At 40.4% G+C, this 25,279-nt stretch overlaps 3 protein-coding genes across 3 annotated transcripts; 1 reads left to right on the top strand and 2 right to left on the bottom strand.

The window, feature by feature from the left end:
* Positions 1 to 482: 482 nt before the first annotated feature.
* mcoln1b (mucolipin TRP cation channel 1b) lies at positions 483 to 12,262 on the bottom strand. The gene is made up of 13 exons (XM_085784939.1): positions 12,020 to 12,262; positions 10,122 to 10,369; positions 9,770 to 9,931; positions 7,656 to 7,812; positions 6,948 to 7,023; positions 6,730 to 6,826; positions 6,018 to 6,117; positions 5,782 to 5,888; positions 4,741 to 4,890; positions 4,490 to 4,591; positions 4,222 to 4,344; positions 3,031 to 3,237; positions 483 to 2,706 (listed from the first exon to the last, which is right to left on the bottom strand). Exons 1-13 carry the CDS (start codon positions 12,060 to 12,062, stop codon positions 2,572 to 2,574), a joined length of 1,707 nt encoding a protein of 568 aa, XP_085641065.1. The 5' UTR covers positions 12,063 to 12,262; the 3' UTR covers positions 483 to 2,571.
* A 949-nt stretch (positions 12,263 to 13,211) lies between these two features.
* Positions 13,212 to 16,610, bottom strand: LOC146983388 (trafficking protein particle complex subunit 5-like). The gene is made up of 3 exons (XM_085784937.1): positions 16,545 to 16,610; positions 15,250 to 15,522; positions 13,212 to 14,371 (listed from the first exon to the last, which is right to left on the bottom strand). Exons 2-3 carry the CDS (start codon positions 15,517 to 15,519, stop codon positions 14,075 to 14,077), a joined length of 567 nt encoding a protein of 188 aa, XP_085641063.1. The 5' UTR covers positions 15,520 to 15,522; positions 16,545 to 16,610; the 3' UTR covers positions 13,212 to 14,074.
* Positions 16,611 to 17,846: 1,236 nt separating this feature from the next.
* Positions 17,847 to 22,853, top strand: pglyrp6 (peptidoglycan recognition protein 6). Its single transcript, XM_085784936.1, has 5 exons — positions 17,847 to 18,011; positions 19,574 to 20,392; positions 21,131 to 21,341; positions 21,433 to 21,727; positions 22,599 to 22,853. The coding sequence occupies exons 1-5, from the start codon at positions 17,945 to 17,947 to the stop codon at positions 22,623 to 22,625; spliced, it is 1,419 nt and encodes a 472-aa protein (XP_085641062.1). The 5' UTR covers positions 17,847 to 17,944; the 3' UTR covers positions 22,626 to 22,853.
* Positions 22,854 to 25,279: the final 2,426 nt, after the last annotated feature.

Genomic DNA, 25,279 nt, shown 5'->3' with positions numbered 1-25,279 from the left:
TTAACATGACATAGTGGCCAAAGTGTTGAAAAATAAATAAATAAACAAGACATGAAGTGAATAACCAAATCAATAAAATGTATCAAATTGATAAATTATTATTATGAATTATTAAGCTGTTGAAGAAAAATTAAATTGTTCATGGTAAAAATGCAAAGATACCTTAGTCTGATGGTATATGGGTTTGTTTATACATCATACATTTTGTACAGTTCAGTTCCAATCTTTAAGTTGTGCTGCTAATGTCAAATCTGACACTGGTATATCTGTACCAAAAATACCTCTTTACCATGAAACTAAACCACTGGTTAAAGGCTCACAAAGAAGCTGCTTTTTGATTGTATACATACTCACAACATGCTCTTAAAAAAAAAAAAACTAAATTCATCAACATGCTAGTGGAAATAGATACTTTATATCTAGACATGGTTTTGATAATGTTCTAAATAAAATGAAAATAAAACTTGATCTAGTCACAATCCCAGTGTTTCCAGTTTATTTTGCTGATGTGTACTTTGATTCACAAGGCAGCATCCTCACATTAAAGTTTCACTACAAATGAGGGTAAAAACCTGTACAACTTCCTCCTATACAATATATATTAACAGATAAACTCCGTCTGAGCTAGAATGAGGTAAAATAATTAAGACAGTATACACAGAATATAAGTAAACAAAGCTAGTAAGCAATAATTCTGTTACCACTAAATCAAAATTGCACCGAAGAACCTCCCCATAAGTGTCAGGAGTACATTAACTGATGCATTACATACATTACGTACTTTCGTCTGTTGTGCTATATAGCTCCCGTGTGACTCATTTAAATCAAACGAAGTGCAAATAAGTGTGCGTAAATAAACCCTCTTTAAGACACAACACATGGTCTTCCTGATGTGATTGTAAACAATATCCATTATTTTAAGTAAACATGTCAGTAAACAATTAATAAAAAAGAAATTTAAAAAAAAGAGCAAAACCATCAAACATTTGTGTATCATCCCAAGTCCCTTTGTTCCCTTTCATCCTGATGCAAATTTTGTGCAGTGAATTTCCCTCTTCCATTGGACAGTGCCCTTCATTTCACCTTAACACAGCATTGCTGGAATGACATTACCACTTCAGTAAGTTTCCATAGTAACAGTGATATTTCTCTAAAAAGTGCCAGTGAAGAACTGCTGGTTTGTAGAGATGCCCTTCTTCATTCACAAATAAAACAAAAGAGCAATTGGCCTCTTACAAGTGTCGGAGTAATGACTGAGTTAAGTCAAGAATCTGACTCTCTGACATTGTACCTTTCCATAAAAACAGTCAGACCTTAGAAATGCTTTTTTCTGTGGTTAAAACATGTAAAAACCAAACCGCAGTGGCTAGTTAAGGCTGGCTGGTGAAATAGCCTTAGCTAAAGCTAATTATCCACTATTTCCTGGAACTGAAAATTAAACTGGTACTCTAGTACTGTAGCTAAATATAAATTGGGAAAAGGAGACAAATTAGTTAATGTCGAATTTGCCCTGCTAAATTCTAACTAGCCTATCTTGAAGCCTGAAGCTTAGACTGCAGTGGTATAAGTAACAGTAGGACCTCTGTAAGGCAGCGACATCTAGCACATCGTGCAAATCCTAAAATTTTTATACTATGACAGACTTCTTTAAAACATCACTTGATATTCTTTAAATCCTGATTTTCTAAAGGAGTTGCTATCTCACATTCTTGCATGGAGCACTTTAAACCAAATGGTAAAAAAAAAAAAAAAAGCCCCACCTTGCAGGGCATTAGCTTGCAGTTACCTGGCTCTTTACAGCAGAAACGGCTCATACATATTGATGACTAACTGGTTGCCTGCAGGGCTTGTCCTTCCTTGTGCAGCCATCATCTCCTTCCAGTCACGGGCGGATGTGAACAAAGGGAATGAGAAAAGGGAATGGACGGACAGCTCGGATTGATAACGCTGCAGAAGCTAATGCATACCTACAGCACTTCAGGATGACTCTTTTTATCACCCTGCATGGCTGTCTCTAGTGTCCATTTTACCTCTACTATAAAGAACCAGATGACAGAAATATAAATATATATATTAACATAAGAGTCACTAAAATCTTTTCCTGTACATGATGCATTCAAGTGAGCGACTGCATCCATTTTACTTGGAGGACCCTGTGTCCAGTCTACAGCAAGGAACATGTTTACTGGCATTACGCGTCCCTTTATCAGAGCCTTCACAAACTGACATTTCAAAAAAAAAAAAAAAAAAAAAGACAATAAATTATTCATACAGTACAAAAAGCCAGAGTAGGTAATTGGGCATGTGACAGTGCAGTGCGTTCTACCGTTCCAGCACAAATTTAAATGCAAAATTCAAACCCGGGCACAGAGGACACTGTGCTCCAAGGTCAGTCGGTTCACTCTCAAGGCGTTTACAGTCCCTGCTGGGTGTCTGGAGTGAAATTGCAGTTCGGCTATCACTGGAGTGGAAATTTGGTGCTTTAAAGAGAGAAAAAAAAATCTCTTCTTTCCACAAATACACTGCGTACTCCCTTCTCCTCCTCCTCTTCCTCCCCCCTCCTCCTCCTCCTCACCAGTCGAAGCAGCAGAGGAACGAGCATGACGACCCCTCTGGTCCACGGAACTTGCCAGAGGTGGGTGTGTCTGTGCACTGTGCGATGAACGCGTGCAGGTCACTGACACGCACCTGCTCCTGTGTCTGGGCCTGTGGGACGACATACGTAGATGAAAAAATTGTTTCTCAATGTCAATGTCGTCTTTTAGTTTCTATGTGAAACTGTACAGCAGTGCTTTCAGCTAAATTTAAATTAGCATCATAACATGTTCACAATGACAATGCTAATAGGCTGATGTTTAGCAGGAGTCATGTTCTCCATCTCAGTTTAGCTTATACCACTAACAGCTGCTACAGTAAATAGTTCATTATAAACCACAGTATTGAACACAGTGCTATTTTGATCTGGACTGACTGACTGCAAATGCACACGAACAATTGAGCGGCAAAATGAAACCAAAGTGCAGATTGTACCATAATGGTGTCGTAGGCTCCGGTGATGAGTGCGATGAAGAGGGACAGCACCATGTAGATGAAGAGGGAGATGAAGGTGTACAGGTAGACCTGGCTGAAGATCCACACCAGCGTGCTGCTCTGCTCCATCTCGGAAAACGTCACAAACATGTCGTCCCCGTTGATCAGAGAGAACAGGCACTCTGACACCATGGACAGGGAGCGAAACTGTACACACACAAGGGTCAGGGTGAGAAAAGTAAGAACACTTTGTTGAAGTTCTTTATCCTTGGTTAGTTGGGTCCTTTAAAGGGATAGTTAAACATTTTGGCAAATTGGCCCATTGCCATAATTCCTATAGTTTTAGGAGTAGGTTTGTTACCTTTTTAATTGTCGGTGCAAGCTGTTTTTAGAACGGTGGAGCAGAGCCGCAAGCTGCTCAGAGCTATGCTACGGAAGCTAATGGGATTTCTTGGTTTCACTCATCAAACTCATCAAATACACAATCCAACTCCAAAATGCTCTGGTGGACAAGTTGTGACCTACACATTCACCACGCTATGAGATAATAAGGTGTTTTCGAGGTAAATTCAGCAAAAATGCTGATGCGCGTTCCTGTCGGAGGCAGTTCTTCGGCAAGCAGTCTCTGCATTTACCTCGAAAACAACTCCGTCTGGTAACGTTCCGTTATTGTCTCACAGCGTGGTGAATGTGCAGGTCACAACTTGTCCACAAGAGCGTTTTGGAGTTGCTGGATTGTGTGACAGCTCGCGGCTCTGTTCCGCCGTTCTAAAAATAGCTTGCACCGACAATTAAAGGTAATAAACCTACTTCTACTGTAAAACTATAGGGATTATGGCAATGGGCCAATTTGCCAAAATGTTGAACTATCCCCTTAACTCAGTATACTAACTAACTAGTCAAGGTAACTCATTTTGTTACTTTTGCTTGTTTTAGTATCTTCTGTTTGCAAGGTTGCTTGATTTCCTTCCATCAGCTAGAACACATTAAACATGAATAATACATAATAATGCAAACCAATTGTAATTCATCAATATAATGTTGTCATTATTCATATTTGATTGTCAATTTTCCCTTCTAATTAATTATACATGGCTACAAAGATGATATGCTGGAGGACATTTCATGCTGACATATACGTCCGGTCTGAATGATGCAGCAGTGAGACTTTTCCGAGTGTGTGTCGACTACCTTGGTATGATAAGGTCCCAGCACAATCCATCCACAGAAGCAATATCCCATATAAATGGCAGCTGCACAGCAGCAGAAGCGGATAACGTTAGGAAAGGCAGCTCTTAGAGTCACAATCAAGATCTGTGGGAAAAGGAAGCGGAAAAATATTTACACTTCAAAGAAAGAGCAGCAAGTCAGAGACACAAGATAGAGAGGAGGGGGAAAAAAAGATTTCCCAGCAGCATTATTGTGTGCGTTTGTGTGTGTGCGTGTGCCTGTCACCTACATTGTATTTCTGGAAGAAGCTGAGGTAGCGGATGACTCCCACCCACACCAGCAGAGTGGAGGTTCCCAGCAGGATGCCGCACACATCATAGGACGAGAGATTCTGCATCACAACAGTCACCATTAATTACCAGAAACTGTACTGCTGAAAAAAAAACTGTTTTCACTTCAGCCTAAAGTCGATATTTCTCTGTGACAGCGCCTAACAGGCAGCGAGCAGCCCCAACAATAACACGTTAACAGCCGTCTCACCTTGGACTCTATCCCGATTTTGATGAAGCTGCCGACGATGGTGAACACGTCGCTGACGATGAGCAGAATGTACCAGCCGTTGATGAACTCCATCCTGTCGCCCCAGCTCACGCTGCGGCCCAGTCTGTGTTTGAAAAAGTGCACGTACTCCTGTAGGAAGGTAGAGAAGCTGTCAGCAACAGCACTGTACAAACTAGCTGTCTCGTCCTGGATGGGAAAATACTGTGTTGCTGTTTGCATGATGCTACTATTAGTTTACAAGTGTTGTGCAAAGGATCGTTCTCAAATTCCTATTTTTGAACAGTTGTTTTTTTATGTTTTCTGGAACATAAGTCGAACTATGGAGAGATGTTTTTGTGGCGTGGTTCCAATTCTCCATAATCTGTCAATGGTTTCTGACCAGTCCACTGATCTACAGGTGCAGGAGCAAGATAAAGAGAAGACGGTCGATTCATGGATCAGACACTGTTCTGCTCTAGTATTGAAACATTGAACGGTTAGACATGCACATTCAAACGTTTAGAGAAGGTCAAGTCAAATTAAAGGGATAGTTTAACATTTTGGCAAATTGGCCCACTGCCATAATTCCCTGATCAAACTCATCAAATACACAATCCAACAACTCCAAAACGCTCTGGTGGACAAGTTGTGGCCTGCACATTCACCACGCTATGAGATAATGTAACGTTACGAGACAGAGTTGTTTTCGAGGTAAATTCATGCAAAATAACTGATGCACATTCCCGTTGGTGACAGTTGTTCGGCAAGTAGTCTCTGCATTTGCCTCGAAAACAACTCCTAAAACTATAGGGATTATGGCAATGGGCCAATTTGCTAAAATGTTGAACTATCCCTTTAAGTTCACCTGCAAAGGTTATAGTGCATTTTAGGTGCATTCTGAAATTTCATGCAAAAGCTAAATATCTTTAACTTTTTGTGAGTAGTGTACATCAGAAAGTAAAGAAAATTTCCTAAACTATTTATATTGAACCATATCTCTATATTCTCTATACTGTAGAAATGTTTGGTCTGCTATCTTACGTGCTGCAGGAGGATTCCTCTCAGGATGGAGCGGCCACACAGCAGCAGCGACAGCAGACAGACTATGGCCACCAGCACATCAAAGAACTCTCGCGCGTAGCTCTCCGCTGCCGGAGGAGGAGACAAAAGAGAGCGATCAAAGGCAGTGAAGAGAAAATCACACAGAATGGAGTTGATATCAAGAGACAGTTAAACGAACATCTGCATACATTATGTGTCCACCACCAGTAACTCACCGTGTCCGGACACGTTGGGCTCTTTACACTCCTTTATGGAGGCCTGGTTCTGCAGGCTGATCTTAACTTTGCCGCTGTGCGCCCTGTTGTCCATGAGGATCTGAGAGCACACACAGAAACCATGGTGAATACACAACTTCTGGGTGTGGACTTTCTTTTTTAAACAACTGCATTATGGAAGTGGTAACTTCAAAAAACCTGTTTTTTTTTTAGTTTAGGTTATTTTTCGGTCTTTGGTTTGACACAGCACCATTGTGCAATTGGAGTTACAACTCAGCATACATGACAAAACAAAAATAAGCAAATCAAAGTAAGCACATAAATAAAAAAAGAATGAACGTGTTCAGTAGACATTACTACATGTTTTTAGGTCATTTTCCAGATTATTCGATAAATGTTGTTACCGTTGTCCATCTTTGTTTTGTGTTAGTTCTGATTTTTGTTTTTGAACATTTTCTGAATAGAGTCAGGCAACATGTTGTTGTTAATTTTGAACATTAGCTGTGCAGTTTTTAAGTCCACCATTCTTTGAATATCAGTTAATATGTATTTCTAAATAATTGGTTGGTTGGCTGCTTATAGTCTGATTTGTTTATTGGTTTATTTGTTAATGTAGAGTTTGTGATGTGGCTGAATAGGGAGATGTTTCTATCTCTGCTGTATGTAGCACATAGCAACGGTGTTCGCTGAAACAACAGGAGAGAGAGTTTACCGTGATAGCAAAGGTGTAACAGTCAGGGATTTCATTGTTTATAATGGTCTGGATGTTGATGGCCTTCAGCTGGAAGTCGATAGTTACGTTGATGAGCCTGGTGACACACAGAGAGAATTTTATGTGAATGCGAGTAAAACTGAAAAAAAAAGAAAAAGAAAACACACATTTTGTTACAGTATGTTGAATATTTAAAAAACTGCATATTTCCAACTCACTTATAAAACTTGAGAGTGAAATTCTTATAGTCAGTGTATTCAGCACTGTAATTCAGTGGATTCAGCCCGACACAATCTGGAAGGGAAAAAAAACAACAAACAAACTGAAAATAGCATTAGAGGAACTTGAAAAAGATGGAAAAAAATCACATGAGGAAGTCAATTTTTAGAAGCCATGTAAATCATTGTTTTCCATATCACATGGATCCTAAACCGATCCTTTACACTTCCTCAAATCATTTGATGCACAATCGTCGTGTGCATCTAATCGTCTGATCGTGGAGTGAAACATTAATTTTCATATATCTCGCTTTATTTCTGCCACAACATTTATTATGCATTGCCAGCAGCCATCTCTGCCAGATCAGCAGGTGCATGCAAATAACCCCTTTCCCAAGGCAGACACAGAGTGCGTGGCTACTAAAGGATGTGGAAAAATACATTAATGTCGTGTTTTCTCTTGTGATAGGAAACTATTTCAAGGCTTTCAAAAGTAGGCCACAGTTGCAGGGCACCTCTCGACATATTAAGAGCAGCCACACAATGACTCACTGACACACTCATTTCCTCAAGGGCAAAGAAAATACAAACGCTGGATAAAAAAAAAAAACTAAAAAAAACTGTCGCTTTTACTCCTGGAGACGCGGGGACAGGTTTGCAACATCCGAGTGTGAGGACAGAGAGAGTGAGACGTGAAGGCCGTCCTACCTGTGATGACTCGTGGGTCGATGTCAAAGGTGTCGTTGACGGGGTCTATGGTGCCCTTCTTGTAGTACCTCTGGCACAGGTTCAGAGCAGTTCCGTTTTCACCAACACCCAACACGTACGCATACCGTCCCAGTGAGATCTGAGGTAGAGCCACGTACTGGGCAGGAAAAGAGAAGTGAAGAAGTAGGGCAGAGAGTTGAAACTCAACTGGGAGCATATTAACAAAAAACAAAGAGGATACTACGGCCCTTTTGCTCAGGTATCACATCTCCATAAACCATTAATGCGTCCCCTTCAAAACCATGCAGATAGTTTCATCTTTGATTGTGTTTCCACTGAAATACAGTAGAGGTTGTTTTTTTTCCCCCTTTGTGCTCTCAGAATTACAAAAGTCTTTCTGCAGAACTACGTCACTTTTTTTTGTCTGAAATACATGATTATGCACTTCATCATCAGGTCAGAAAATGTCATTTCTAATCCTTTATGAACTATTCCAACAAGACTAATCATATTCTGTAGAAAAATGCCCGTGCACAGCGACAGTTGAGGTGCTGTTAGTATGGTTAAGGAATAAACTAGTTAAGAGAACCATGTTTTAATACTTGTGTTCATCCTGTGTATGTGTATATACGTTTCTGATGGTATGATGGGTGAACATGCCTGTTTGTGTAGGACCAGTTTGTGTTCTGTGTGGTTAAGTGATAAGCTACCCTTCAGCCATTAAATGATGATTATTATCATCATTTTGTATTATTATAATTTTTTTTCTAAGTAAACTATGGAAGGTGCACTGCCGATATCTTCATATTGTCAAATTTACTGTAAAGTTGTCAAATGCATTTGAATATATGTGATTAATCCATTTTCATATGGTATAATGGTACTCGGCCATTGATATTTGATTGTTAAATTCTTTCCTCCTTGTTCAATCACTTATGTAAATTGCCCGAGTACCGTTTCCTTTAAAAACCTCTGACTTCCTGGGCTCAGTATGAGCCTGAAGAAGCCACATGTGAAACGCATTGCTCTGAAATAAATTTTAAAAATCCTCATAATCCAGTCCAGTGTGTGGTATATTCCCACTATTTGTTGTTCTCTTAACTAGTTTAATCATATTCTATATTGATCCTCCCAACAGGCTCAGCTCGGCTTTGTATCTCATGCTAATGCAACACATTGAACTAAGATGTAGAAAATTGCAGCTGCTTAACAGCATGTTAGTATTGTCACCGAGACCACGTTAGTAATTCACTCAAAGAACCCATGTGCAGCCTTGGGGAGTTGCTAGCGAGTCTTTGTTTAGACTTTGTTGTTCCAATAGATTAAGTTTACATTTATATTACTGCTGCGTTGAATTAATACACTAACACCAGTTTGTCTTTTTTTTCTGTTTGATTTTCTGCCAAATACAAATACATGTATATTTATATATTTTTTAAACAATATATATCAGCTGAGCTGCACCACAGTCTTTCCAATCCTCCCCGGTTATGTATGTACTAGGACTGCTCAATCAATCCATTAATATATTAATATCATTACAATAATAATCACTATATATGGCCATAAGCAATATCCAATATCACAGGAACTGCATTTATATTGATAAAAGTAAGATACTGTACGTCTCAACATTGTTGTTCATGGCAGCTTAAGAGCTGTGGTGCTGCAGACATTCCCTGGTCTGTTCTCCAGATATAAAATAACTTGTTTAGTTTGTGCGAGATCCAACAAAAATCACATCATCAGTCTTTTCAGTGAAAGTGAAATGCAAAAACAGCCATACAAACTGATTGTATAATCACAGTATCTTCCAAAAATAAAAGTAATATGATTATTTTTGCATATGATATGTACTAGTGCATGTACCTCTGGAAATCACTGATCTTAATCGGGGGTTATTTCTCTTTCTTGAGAATAAATGTCAGCTTTATCTGCGGAAAGATGCTTTGGTTTTGAATTTTTAAGCTGGAAACAAAAGTCCCTTTATGATTACAACTCTCAGACACAATCATCTAACAAACATGAGCAGATAAAACCAAAACAATTATCCTGATGCTGTTAATAGATGAAAGAGAAAAGAATACAGCTTGCTGCAGTAATTATCATTCTACCTGCTCTATGGCGAAGTGGATCTGGTTGTAGAGCTCCGTCTGTGTGTGGACCGCCTGAGGAGCGTCGTCCCGGTATCCCTTCAGGAAAAGGTGCTTGAACGCTGCAGTGTTTTCCTCTTTAAATGTCACCACCATCTGGTTGCTCAGTCCAAACAGCACCAACTGACAGACAAAGTCACAACACAGCGATCAGGTAAAATGCAGGTTTAGAAGCCACAGCGCCGTCAGGATGAAGCACTTGAGTTGTTTAAAATTAGGCAAACAGACTGTTCTCCAACTACAACAACATGTCAGCGTGGCCTGAGGTAACAACGTGTTGTATGTCAAATTACAGCGTTAAAGCATTAGCCACCTGCACGGTCACAGTGATGATTTTGAGCAGCTGCAGGCCCAGTTTGAAAGGCTTGCGGCCCTTGGCGTGGTACTTGTCACAGGGGCTCATGAAGAAGTACTTGAGTTTCCTCCTGAGGGCCTCCTCCTCCTCTTCCTCCTGCTTCTGGTGGAGCTCAGAGCCCAACAGGCTGGAGGGATGAGGGCTCCCGCTCCCGAGAAGGTCCTGGGAGCCGTAGCTGGCCATGGAGGCCAGCAGCTTGTCCTTCTCTGAGGAGACAAATTGGTATTTCATGTGATTAAATTTTTCACTGGCATAAGGTTGGAAGATATATCACATTTTATTGTGCACTTTATTCTAATATGCAGCTGCACAGTAAACTGATGTTGCTGCCAACCCCTGCTTTTTATTCATTCTTCTTTTATATAGGCTATTTATTTATTTTATCGTGTATTGTATTGGATGAATGTTTTTATGTCAGTGTGTGACGGCCACTGAAACAAATCCCAATCAACAATGTTGACATGGCAATAAAGTATTGAAACTTAAAACTGGGATAGACTTAGGGGTGGGCGATATGGCAATATTAGATTGTGAAGGATTAGAGCGTGTAAACGATCTGCCAAAGTGCAGAGATCGTAGGATCGTCTGGGGCACATTCTATAAATTGCAGTTCTATGCTGCAAAGCACAAACAAAGGACATTTGCAAAGTTTGCTAAAAGAGATAACAACAGTTACCCTTTTCAATCAGCTATTTAGTGTTTTGATATACTTAAAATCCTGTTAAAATGACTGTGTTGAATAAAACAAACAGTAATGTCTTCATTAACATTTTACTTTCATGTTTATTGAAAGCTACCTTGTATGTTCAAGAGTGCACTTTATCAGAGTGTTGTTGTTTACCTTTTACTATGTTTACGTTGTTTGCACATGTTGGCAAAACTGCAACTATTTAGAGTAAAATCTATTCAGAGAGGTTCTTTGGCCTAAATCTATTTTTCCTTTTTTCGATTTAAGATCGTGATGAAATCAAAATCGTGACTTCATTTTTAAAAAACCGTGATATGATATTTTTGCCATATCGCCCACCCCTAGATAGACTGTTTAAATAATGGTTAGTAGCCTACTGAAGTAGAGAGACAGAGATGTCCTGTTATTTAGTCTCTGGTTTCGGTCATGTTCCAAACAACGCTCCATCCTACATTTCCCATACTGCAACAGCTGCATCAGCAGCAGCATCTGTGATCCATCTAATAAGTTTTCGCCCCTAGGTTTTTTCTTCTTTTTAACATTATATTGAACAATGTATTTAGGGTTTGGACTGTTGGGCAGGTAAAATAAGACTTCTGGTGGTCTCATCTGGGATTATAGAAAATGTGTGATACATTTCTTTTATTATATTTCAATATCAATCAGGAAAATAATAATAATGATATTAACCATACTGAATGATATATTCTTTCAAACTCCACATCTCCAGTTTGTAACCCAAACACAAATTGTATTCTGTTTTCAGTCCAATCTGAGACAAAGCTGGTGACATCATCAGTATTTTTCCTGATGTAAAACTGGTGACGCGCACGTTCAAACTCTGATTCGCTTGTGCAATGAATGAATCATTGTTTTAAATCGGAGCCTTTTTTTTAACTTAAATTTGATCAATAAATAAAATTTGAAGCTATTGATGATGATAGCAAATATTCCCTTTGTTAAATCAATCACATCGCAGCATTGGGCCACCACCACAGAGGAGGAGAGGTGCACCTGACGTGATGTGAGCACGTTGAAGCAACACTGACATAGAAATATAGAAACATTGGAAACATCTGGAAGAATAACAGAGGAGAGGGAGAAACACAGATCGATTGGCGCCATGAGAGCAGAGAGGGAGAGAGACAGGGACGGTGCAGCAACAAACCTGTGGCGCTGTCTTGGATGCAAGTGTAACTTGAAGATGCCATGGTGACGGCGACGCCTGGACGATCACAGGGCGGTAATGGAGGACGCCACCAGCGACATAAACAACCGAGCAGTGAGTGAATTCATGTCATTATGGCCTGTCCGGATTTCATCCAGGAAAAAGCAGGATGCTCGGTGTCGCAGTGTATGGATGACACCTAGATAAACAGATCGCAGCTTCCTGATAACCACGTGACCGACCACATGACTAACGTCTGCGTCGCTGCTGCTGGGAAACCAAACAAGACCAGCTGCTGCTGCGACACATAGGAAACAAGACGGAAGAAAAACATAGGACGTGAGATTAAAGTTTAATATTGTCAATTTTTATTACAATAGCAAAAACACGTATTATTAGGCCGTGTGCAATGGAAACAGTAGGAGTACATAATAAAAAAAATACACATTGTAAACAGGCTAATGTCTGTAATTTTGTATCTCCTGTAAGATTGATGAGTTTGTTCCAGTCATGTGATTGGTCCCTGCCCTGTGCTGCAATATGGTTATTTATCATAGTCAGAAATGCAAGCTTTAGTTAATTGCAAACAAAGCTTCCTGGTTAATATTTGTCATGACAGTGACTCAAACACACGCGCCATTTCACCTTTTCCCACCACAAGTTTTATTTAGGATTTACAGACTAATAATTAGTGCAACTGATGATAATAACATGAAGCACATCATGAGCAGGGTCATGTGCAGCCAGCCTGCAGCACACCAACCATATAGTCCTCAGAAACTTTGATCATAGAACAGTTTTGACTTTTTCCCCCCAACATATTGATTGAGTAGATTGACACCACTTTTGAATCTGTATGTGTTTGTTAATGTGAAGCTTCAGCCAGCAGCACAAAGATGGAGCGGGGTATAGCTAGCGGCTAGCCTGGCTCATAACTGTGTTATCTTACATAATGAGAATAACATTTTAAACAGTGAGCTTTAGACGGGCTGCTACATGGTTTTAAATAGCTGTTTCTTTTCATCATAGACAAGAGAGTGATATCCATCATCTTCTCATCTCATCCTGCCAGTTAGTAAAAGGCAAATAATCACATTTCCTACCATGACAAACTATTCCTTTGATTGTAAATAAACAGTTAGATATAAAAACCCCATAGCAGGAATCAAATTGGACACATAGCAGTTATACATTAATGCACCAGGATGTTTTATTTGTAGAATGTAAACTCACTCTGTAATTTTACATGTATGCAAACACACGCAAAACGAATCAAAATAATACACAGATAATAAAAACAGTGACATATTTTCAAGTATCTATGGGCCTGACTAAACCTGTTTTACAGATATTTAACATGCAGCTGAAGTGGAATTTAGAAACTTAAAGGTTTTAAAATCTGAACATTTATCTCTAAGTAAAAAAGAGAAACCATGACTACTTTTTTAATTAACAATATTAACACCAGGGGAAATAATTGCACACCATTTAGTAAGTTCTTGGTAATTTCCGTTCATGTTTACCCATTGTGCCAATTTTATGTTCAAATAAGATGTTTTTTAAATATATTTATTCAGTGTGTTGTCTGTCATAATTAAAAGTAGGACAAGGACAGAGCCTAAGGCCGTGTTATTATTAAACATGTTGACCCTTTGGACCTTGAAAATTAGGTTATTACAAAATAATGTAAAGTGTTTATCTTTTCTGAATGATCCTTGATGTAAAAACATCACATGAAGCTAAAATTAAGAGTGATCTATTACAAACAAATGTGTCACTTCATGAGGTACAACACGAGTGAGATGATCCACAAAACCTCGGAGGATTGAACCAGTTATCTGCACCATTTCACCTCTAGATGTGGCTCAGTGCGTTGCAGTTATCCATCCATCCATTCATCCATCCATCCATCCATAAAGTCGGCATCTCATCAGTTACCACAAGGAAATTCAGACGCAGTCACCCACACTTCAGGAACGAACAAAAGTCTGGACCTGGATGATTTATCCTCATCCTCTATTGATTAACAAAGCCGGCCACCTTCTCCAGTCTTATCTATCTGCCATCCAAAGCCTTGTCTCTGGCAATGACCGACTCATTAAACTTTATCATGAGCGTGGTGCCTTTGTGCCAGTGAGCTGTGACCTTGGCAGGGAAGCCGCTGTGTGTGAGGATGGCTTCCACGACGCCGGCAGTAAAGGCGGCACAGTTCAAGCTGCTGTTCTCTTTGGGCACAGAGATGTAGGCGTTGATGAGCGGCTCCTTCTCTATGATGTAATAGGTCTTGTCGTCATCGTTGGCCTGCTCCAGCTTGTCTGCCTCCTTCCCGAACAAAGACTTCCACACATTAACCTAAAGGCATGAGAACAGTTAAAAACTCATTTATTTATTATTTATTATTATTTGCACAATATTATAATCAAGAAGAACACGTATACACACGGTATACAGAATGTGTGGGTGAGATTTATAGAGAGCCTAAGCGGAAGCAGGAAGTAACGCTCACCATGGGACCTCAATTCGGAAAAAATCTCAATGTAAGGGAATGGGAGTCAAAATTTTATTTCAGGATCCGATTGAATTGTGTCATGAGAAAAATATATGACCTTAAAACATTGTGTTTCATGCCAAAAAATCAGCAGTTTGTCGTAAATCGGCAACGAAAGAATTTATTTTGTGTGAAAACCACTCTATGGACTACAGATCGGGTCTCCCACAAAACATCCATCATCAACTGACACAAGAAATGGCGGCATGTGGTGTGTGACGTCACCTACGTGACAGTCTTTTTGGTTATGGATTTTTCTGAATTTTATAATAGTTTTACAACAAACTGCTGATTTTCTGGCATGAAACGCAATGTTTTAAACAGGTAGAGGTCATATATTTTTATCGGATCACAAAATAAAATTTTGACTCCCGTTCACTTACATGGAGATTTTTTCCGAATTGAGGTCCCATGGCGAGCGTTACTTCCTGCTTCCGCTTAGGCTCTCTATAAAGGAAATCTCACCTCAGTAACATGAAAACAAAAAATTAAAGAACACAGCGGTAAACAGAACAAGCAAACATAGAAACATAAAGTCAAGAAGCAAGAGTAAACTTTAAATGGGAGTGTGCGACTGTATACACATGTTCCACACTTCTGTTCAGCCAAATCCTTACAGTGGAGGAAGAAGTAAAGTAAAAAGTTACTGTACCCCATAAATGACATTACTATTATACATTACCTTGATGAAGAGCAGCATGTTCAGCACTTTGGTCTCTCTCTTCCCGTTCTTCTCTCTCAGCACCAGCACATCCAGCATGCTGGCTCCCACACTCTGACCCATGTCTGCCAGACGCGTCTGCAGCTCAGACACAGAGTACACGCGGCTCTGACAGTACTGGACCATCTCGGAGAACAGCAGGGCGAAGGCGCTCACGCTGACCTCAGTCTTGGGCCGGGTCAGGGACCGCTCCAAGATGCTGGATTTCCCCCGAGTAAACCGCGTGTCCATTCTCTGTTGGGAGAGTGATGACACATATCACAGATCTACTGAAACAAGGAAGTCAAAAAAACACACACATACAAAAACATATGCACACATATGTCTGATGTCCTGCACCCCAGCTTAAAAAACATCCTCGAGGAAACACTGGTCTGCTCCATGACTATACTAAATAAATGTGCCTATTCAAAATCATTGTGCTAATATTTCAGTGTGCACTCGGGAGAAAAATAATCGTTTGGGACAGCCCTAGTCTGCACACATACATATAACATGACTTTGTCATTTAGACTACTTGTGACTGAAATTGTTAGGTTGAAGACATAACGGGTACATAATTTTTAACAATTTTACTAAATTCTTACACCATAACTACATAGGCAATAAATAGTTATATAAAAAATTAGCTAATAACAATGGATGGACAGTTGAAGTAATGCAGTGTCAGGGGGAGCCACACAAACCAGACCATAAATAAACCATTCAGAGGTGATGAAAAGCTGCTTGGCTCAGTGACTGTAATGTACAGTAATGACAACCTATTACAGCTACATCCTGAGGCCAAGTCGCTTCGATCAGTTTGACCAGTCATTAAACTACAGTGACCTCCTGTCCACACCACGGTCTCCATGGTGAGCTCTCCTCTGTCTCTCAGGTCTCTTGTTGCTACCTCTTGTGGACAGGCTACACTTAGCCAGTTCTCCCCACATCACAACCACGTCGCGGCATATTAGTTCACCGGTCTGAATACAAATGACACACTATACTAGCTATCACCACCACACGGGGTTTAACATTTTACCCTCTGACAGCAACACTGTCCAGTCAGAGCCGTTCACACCCGACAAACAGCTGATGAGAGCTAGCTGGAAGCTAACTAGCCACAGATGCTAGCCGACACTTCCTGTCAGATACGATCCCCTCCAGGAGAAGAAACGTGGTCCTACACGGTATTAGGTCACACACACAGAGTGGATGATATGTGATAATAATTATCATGTTTTTGTGAGCGAGGCATCCATAGATAAACGAACCTTGACTGCAAATTGATCAGCTTATGTCCTGTTTTTCTTCTTTTCTTCCTACTTCCTCCTCCAAGCATAAAGCGCTGGCGACTACAATTTAAATTGTTTAGCGCCACCTGCTGTACCGGAGAGCTACTTATAACAGACCAGTAGCAGCACACGCATAATAATAATAATAGTTAATATTTAATGGGAAGTAATGAACAATAATAAGTAATTAGTCAATTTATAATGTTGAATACCAAGTCTGTAAAATACAGAGTATCTGAAAAACTTTCTCATATGATTTGTCTATTGTCTATAAGCTCAATTTATGGTCAATACTGTGGTATTATGTACCAACATTTGGTTCTTGTTTCATTCATTTTTTATTGTCTATTAGACAGAAGCAGAAATTTGAATCCAACAGGATACATCAAAATTATAATATGTTATATATAATCATAATGATAGGTCAGCATAAACTCAATTTTTGTGGTTAACAATACACATACAGAAAAACAGCCTACATAAGCATAATTATTTCTCCTCCTGACCATGTGCACTCCAGCCAAAACTGCAGGGATTTTTATTTAGTATGCTCTCACTTTAGTTTTGTGGGTGTCATCACCTCTTTCCAGTTCTTTCCTATACATATATATATCATTACAGATTGCAGTAATGGCAGTTTTATAACCTTACCTTTATTTTCACATAAGACCTTCTGCAATGTACTTTCCAGCTTGCCTATAAACTACATCTACTTCCTGTTCTTGACCTCGCCTTGTGACTGTTGTAACCACTGATCTGTGTGCTTAAATCTCAACATGTCTGTCATAACCATAGTGGATCTTTTTCACCAATGTCCATGTGTACATATAGACCTACAGCTCATCACAGATGAATAAATCTGTCGCCAAGTGATTCATCTGTTTTTGGGACTTCCTCTGTGTTGCAGCCTGGCTTTGTGTTTTCTGGACATCCTCAAGAGCCTGCTTATTGCTTCAGAGAGGAGTGCCAAAGATTTGTACAATAACACAGGGTTTGCTGCTGGCTATTATTCCCAGAAATTATGTTACATAAGTTGCATCTGCGAGCTAACGACACAAACGAGAAGACCGAGATTCATTACAGAAGTTGTGAATTTCTCAAAAATGTCCAGGTCGGTCACGTCGGTTCTGTGTCCGGCACACAGGAAAGCCTTGAGTGGCCACTGACGGGTTTACGCTGCCCACATCACAGGTGTCAGTTTCCCACATTGCTCAGTCGGCCACACCAACTGCAAACGCACACATACGTATCTACAATATGTGTACAGCTGTTACACAACCACCCACCCATAATCTGCATGTGAACCTTTATAAATGGGAAGAGCGGCGACACTGTAACAAACATTTGAAGCCCGGAGCTGGAGTTGTTAGAGGCTCAGGATGGATAAAGGCTGCTGGAGACTCGCCCTGGCTCTTGTTGTGGTCCTGGCTGCCACATACACAGAAGGTAACAACATTTGTTGACACTTTTAAATCAGTTTTATGAGACGCACTGTAGCAATATGTGCATCCATATCAGGACACTGCTGCTCTCAAGACATTAATATTTTTTCTGACCACAGATACATTTTCAGATGGGATTTTTTTATTGTGATCAATCAGCAATTATTTCAGCATTTTCTATTCTGTTAAATGAGCATGAACAACATATAAAATGTATGTTTGCTTTATTTGTCCGTGTATGACCTCTGTAGGCTAATATGTCATCTACAGCTGATATGTCAGCCTGTTATGCACCAGATAAAATTGGCTTATCATGGTTAAGTAGTACAAAAATCTGAGCTGTGTACATACGCAGCCTCATGGGCCTGCTGTACTTTTTCACATAGTCATGGCTGTACCAACAACAATCTAGAAAAACACTAATGGTTCTGATCAGTAATGTTGTGGTTATAACACACTGAAGAACGTATCCTTTGTCTTCTTGTCTGACACATGACGTGTTGGAAGATTATTCTCTTAGTTTAGATATTAATTAGGGGCAAAAGAAAAAAAAAGTCTCCTATAAAAGAGGAAGTATCAGTGTTTCATGTGTTTTATCACAGATGGTAGAAATGATTAGATCTGGAGAATGAGGGCGAATTAGCCTCTAACAGGTGCCGGCCCAGACTGTTGCATCATAACAGTAAAACAGATCATAACAGTTGCTGTCAGTGATCTGAGATGACTGTGATGGTGGAGCTGCAGCTGATTCACTCTGTGACTGCTTCTACAATTGAAAGTAAAACTGATTCACTGACTCTCTCTTTCCTCTCTTTTTCTTTTTGCACGTTTGTATTTGTACCCTTTTCTAATCTTGTACATAAACACTGTAATTTAGGCTAATGCAGTGTTTTTCAACCTTGGGGTCGGGACCCCATGTGGGGTCGCCTGGAATTCAAATGAGGTCGCCTGAAAGGTTACTGATAAAAAATACTTTTTAAAACTAATTATTCTTTAAAAAAAATATGATTAAAAACACCACACACAATCCTAAACAACTGTATTCTATACTTTCACTTTCTCAAATTGAAATCGAGTTCAAATAAAATGCAGCATTATAAAATATCTGAGCTGGCGAATCTTGATCGACAGGGTCGCCAGAAATTTGTGATCAAAATGGGGTCACGAGCCAGAAAAAGTTGGGAACCACTGGGCTAATATATAGTTTTTTTTTTATAACTTCCTCTTTTCTCATTGAGTGTGTTGTACCTAAGTCATTTCCCTGAGAATTGTTCAGTGAGTTAACTGTAGCCACATTATCTACCAATTTTTGTGGTTTGTATTAAGATCACTTTTTAAGTACTGACAAAGGTAATTACACAGACTTTTAGTATCACTGATTAAAATAATTAGGCCCTCCCCCATGTCGGGGCCCCGGGTAATTAGCTCCACTATTCCCTTCACAACTATTCCCCTGATGACAGCAGTGTATGTGTGTGTGTTTAGGGATCAAGCCGAGTGTGTGTGGGTTGCAGAGGTGTGTTTTCATCTGTGTGACAGATACATTAATATTTGTTCTGTGTGCAGCTTCATTTTCCCACCACATGGATGACTTCATCAGGGCGGTGAAGCAAGTGGAGGATGAGGACCCCGGTGCAGGACCAGTGGTTGTGCTGAAGAGGCTGCGCAGGGCGGCTAGACTAGACGATGCACTCATTCAGCAGTTCCTCGGTAATGTCGACTCCAGTGGTCCTGAGATGGAAGCTGGCCTCTCAGGTTACATCAGGAAGGCTGTGCAGCACAGGGTGATTGGTGATGGGAAAGAGAAAGGCGTGGTTCTGACCTCTGATGGCACCTCCGTGGCCCTCAGGCCGCTCCTCCTGGGCATCGAGGCTGGTTTCCTCTCCAAGGCAGGAGGGCGTGTCAGGGGCCTGTACCAGCTCACTCTGACCAAAGACCTCAGCTTCTCTCTCAGACACAGCTCTCCTGGCACCGAGCACTCGGGAGCTGACGGCTGCTGGGACAGCTTAACCTCTCCTCAAGCCTTCACCCTCTCCGACACCCCCACTCTGCTCACCGCCGCCCAGGTCAACGGTGCCATGGACGGTGTGGTCATAGGGATGGAGGTCTCTGCCAGAGCCGGTCGTCCTCTGAAGCTCAGCGCTCTGCTGACGGAGTACTACTGCCACCAGCTGGACAAGGACGGACTGGACGCCGCCCCGCGCCTCATCAGCCGACGTCGCAGGGAGAACTTCAGAGGCCTGATTGTCCCTCCAGTGCTGCTCAGGAAGGTGATGAAGTCAGTGGAGCTGCACCACACGCCGAAGGGCCAATCGAAGAAGGAGAGGAGGCGGCAGGTGGCTGCAGTGAAGGAGGGGATGAAAGCGTTTGTCCACATGTACATGGGTGAGCATGAGACTGAAGTGAAACCAGAAATGGCTCAGCAAATATCCCTCAACTTAAATTAAGTCCTATGTAACCAGTTTCTAACCAGCTGTGGTTAAAGAGATAGTTCAACATTTTGGCAAATTGGCCTATTGCCATAATCCCTATAGTCATAGGAGTAGGTTCATTGCCTTTAATTATCAGTGCATGTTGTTTTGAGATCCGCGGGGCAGAGACGTGAGCTGCTTAGTGAACACAATGGAGGTGAATGGTACAGGTCCGCTGTCCTTCAAAACTCATCAAATACACAGTCCAACAACTCCAAAACGCTCTCGTGGACAAGTTGTGACCTTCACATTCACCACGCTATGAAATAATCATGTAACATTACCAGAGTTGTTTTCAAGGCAAGTCCATAGCCGGAACTACATTCCAGACGCGGTTGCTGGGCGGAGTTCCAGTCATTTGCTTCATGTGTCGTAATGTTACATAATTATACATGATTATCTCATAGCGTGGTGAATGTGCAGGTCACAACTTGTCCACCAGAGCGTTTTGGAGTTGTTGGATTGTGTATTTGATGAGTTTTGAGGGACAGGGGACCTGAACCGTTCACCTTCACTGAGCAACTCGCATCTCTGCCTTACAACAACATGCACCGATAATTAAAGTTAATGAACCTACTGCCATGACTATAGGGATTATGGCAATAGGCAAATTTGCCAAAATGTTGAACTACCCCTTAAACATCTGTTTCAGACTGCCCACCTATGATTCCTCGGTGTATGTGGGGTGCAGAGCCGTACAGGGGGACGCCCACCACCCTGTCTCTACCTCTCTCCTTCATGTACATCCACCACACTCACACACCCAGCCAGCCCTGTGTGACCTTCCAGCAGTGCTCTGCAGACATGCGCTCCATGCAGCGTTTCCACCAGGAGGACAGAGGCTGGGACGACATAGGCTACAGGTTAGTCAGACTTCGCCGCCTCAACACGCGTGTGTGAAATTTGGCACCAAACTCACAAAGTCTTAAGATTCTCTGTGTGCTCCCCCTGAAGCTTTGTCGCAGGCTCTGACGGACACATCTACGAGGGCCGGGGCTGGCACTGGCAGGGAGCGCACACCCTCGGACACAACTCCATAGGCTACGGCGTCTCCTTCATCGGGGACTACGTCAGCCGTCTGCCCTCCCAGCATTCCATGGGGCTGGTGAGGGATCAGCTGGCATCCTGCGCTGTGGGTGGTGGGCGACTGAGGGCCGACTTCACCCTGCAGGGCCACAGACAGGTGGTGAACACTTCCTGTCCCGGAGATGCTCTCTATAATGAGATCAAAGGCTGGGAACACTATGGGGTATGTAGAAGAGCAGACATGTTATATACTGTATTATTTACTGTAGAAGAGAGGTGGTTTTCGACTGCTCCGGTCTGACTTTGATGCACTGATTGCTTTGGCATGCCACAGACAAGAATGCAACACTCTGCAGTCTTTCCTCATCAGGGTGCAGCTTTCCCACATTGTGTCTTTTAATCCTCTTTTTTGGACATGTTGAGACAGTCAGGGCGTGTTCACAGTTCAACCACTGAGAGAAAACCTCAGTGTCTGTGGCGGCTCTCTTCTTCTCTGTTACAAAAGAGAAACAACCACTGATTTAGACTCTGCAGAAAGATGAGAAACAAATATTTAGAAGCAAGTAGCTCAATTTCTAAAGGTTTACTGAGAGAAAATGAAATGTTGCAAGGTGATAGGCTGCAACTTTCAGAGTGAAATATTCTGAGTTGTTCCCTAGACTAACTTCAACATAGAGCTGCTGGCCATGATGTTTTCATTAAAAGTGAATGAGCCACTCAATGAATAAAACAAAACAAAATATTACTACAACTGTCTCTTTGTAATGAGGCCTTTTCATTACAGAAGTGTACTATTCTGCTGTAGTAAATAATTTATTTCAACTACAGACAGTAGCTACTTCACCCAATTTTGTGACCTCTGACCCCGTCCTCACAGTTAGAATAACATGAGGCACAGAACAGAAGCACTTTTACTACTAGTACAACTTCCTGATTGTACTTTTGAATAGATAAAGGCCCTCCATTCAATTTTAAATGAATTTAAAGTTTTATATATTGTTGTGTTACTACTTTTACTTATGTACATCGGACGACTATACTTGCTCCACCATGTTTCACTTATTTTCTTGCATTTTTCATTTGTTTTCTTTCAGGAGGTCAAGAAACGATCATCTGCTTGAAGAGATGAGGAGTTTGGAAGACCTAAACTTCACACAATAAATATGTGTCTCTTACTTTTCTCATTGTCACAATTTCCATACAACGTTACACCTCCTTTAAACTCTGCAAAAGAAGTCCTCCTGAACCTTTCCTTGTAAAAAAAAAAAAAAAAAGTGTGTTGTACAGTGTGGTTTTTCTATAAATATCCTTTCACTTGACCACATTTGGAAGCAAATAATGCTATTTTACTTCAGTACATCTATTTGATAACTTATCTGCAGATCCAGACTAATATAATCACAAATAAATTATGATGTATTATTATTAGATAAAATGAGACTTTATTTATCCCTGGGGAAAATCCAACAGTGCATTAAGTAATTTAATTTAGCTGCAACTTTAAAATGCTGCACGCATCAATATAATAGCCTAAATGCTTTTAAGCCCTCATGTCTTTTTTGCTTTTAACTGTTAAGACAATACAGTTGCCATTTTCAATCTAAACTCTAACTTATAATGAAAAAGTGAAAAAAAAAATCTTTGCTGAAACTTTTACTTTTTTGTATTCAGAGCCTTTGCTGTGGCTCAATCTGTTTGCTTTTCTTCTTGTGACTATGTCTATAAATAAAGTGAGTTGACTGGACACGGTTCAGAGAGATTCAGACTCGTGTTTAGGTCCCACACATCAGCAGCACAAATACACAACATGAAGTCTGGTGGCCTCTGTGTGATAAAACTGTTGCAGGACATAGAGCAAAAGTATGAAACCATTTCCTGGAAGACTTGATTTTGACTAGACCTGTGGTGAGACCCTGAGACTTCACAGATGCCTCCCAATCCCATCTGACAGAGGTGGAGAGGATGAATAAAACAAACAGACCAAATAGTCCAGGCAAAATAGCATTTTACGACAGACTAATTGTCACAGAAGGTTTTTCACCATACATCATTTCTATGAGGTGTCCAGAACAACATACTAAAAGTCCTAAGAAATCCTAGTTGGGGAAATATGTTTAATTCTCATCATTATTTACTGTATAAAGTCTATGGTGCTGACAACAATACACCCCTATGGGGCTATTTTTTCCCTTTACTCCTATCACAATGAAACTTTACACAATGAAAGTATCCATGAAATGTAACATTTTTTGTATTACAAGTTTCTTTGAAAATTAATTTGAATATGCAAATGAGCCTTACACTAATCAAATATGCCCAAAATACACCCGAATAGTTTTCTTTTTTTCCTTTACTCCTACCACAATGAAACTTTACACAATGAAAATAGACATTAAAAGTAACATTTTTTGTATTACAAGTTTCTTGGAAAATGAATTTGAATATGCAAATGAGCAATACACTAATGGAATATGCCCAAAATACACCCGAATAGGCTTATTTTCTTCCTTTACTCCTACCACAATCACACTTCACACAATAAAAGTATACATGAAAAGTAACATTTCTGTATTTCAAGTTTCTTGGAAAATTAATTTTAAATATGTAAATGAGCTCAACACTAATTGACTTATGGCCAAGAAGCCATAAAGCCACAAGCAGCAACAGGGGCCAAATAACTAACACATTCATGTCCATTCAATAAGTTAAAGTAACATTGCAGAGTTTTTCGGCCTTAAAATAATGTTTCCAGACTCATTGCAATGGTAGAAAAATGGTTAATAGGATGAATGGTGCTGCCGCTGCAGCCTGAGCGGGGTCGCGTCGGCTGAAACTGCACTACAGTATGTAACTTCCCTGCACGGGTACGAATCAGGCTCATTTGCATATTCAAATTAATTTTCAAAGAAACTTGTAATACAAAAAATGTTACATTTCATGGATACTTTCATTGTGTAAAGTTTCATTGTGATAGGAGTAAAGGAAAAAATAGCCCCATTGGGGTGTATTGTTGTCAGCACCATAGACTTTATACAGTAAATAATGATGTGAATTAAACATATTTCCCCAACTAGGATTTCTTAGGACTTTTAGTATGTTGTTCTAGACACCTCATAGAAATGATGTATGGTGAAAAACCTTCTGTGACAATTAGTTCTATTTTTGGGTCCAAAATGAGCTACGTGTGAAATCTGAGCCAATAACAAAATAATATACCCAGTTAAAGGTGTCAGTACTTTTAGCTGAATATTTCTACACTGCAGCTGTGCTACTATTAACTACTAATTAGTCTACTATTGACTAAATGACTGAACGCATGGTCTCAGCAGTGTCCAGTAGAGGGCGCCAGATGACCGTGTAAAAATCAGACGTGAGCTTGTTTATTGATTTTTAGCATTTAGGGAATTTTGTTAGATAAACAAATTAAATCTCAACGCACCTGTAATTAAATCAGACCGACAGCAGCGCGTGCACAGTGTTTTATACACACGGCATTTACTGCTGAGGTAAACATGGAGGTTTGAGGAAATACAGTTAAATAAATATAAATTAGCACAAATGACAGTTCTCACTCTACCTGTGTTTTTATTAATAATCCTCACAGTCAATAACCGTGGTCAGTGTGACCCGTGCACACGGTCCACTCGTGAACTAATTAGTCACCGTGTCACCAACATACTCTCCGGAGCAGGAAGCTTTTCTCATTAATAAACATCGCATAGTAGAAATTAGGACGTAAACGAGGCTCTCGTAAAAAGTTGAACTTAATAAACTT

Source organism: Trachurus japonicus, chromosome 8, assembly GCF_045865225.1.
Source record: "Trachurus japonicus isolate A0001 chromosome 8, Traja_1.0".
Classification (NCBI taxonomy): domain Eukaryota; kingdom Metazoa; phylum Chordata; class Actinopteri; order Carangiformes; family Carangidae; genus Trachurus; species Trachurus japonicus.
This window is presented reverse-complemented; position numbering and strand designations above follow the sequence as displayed.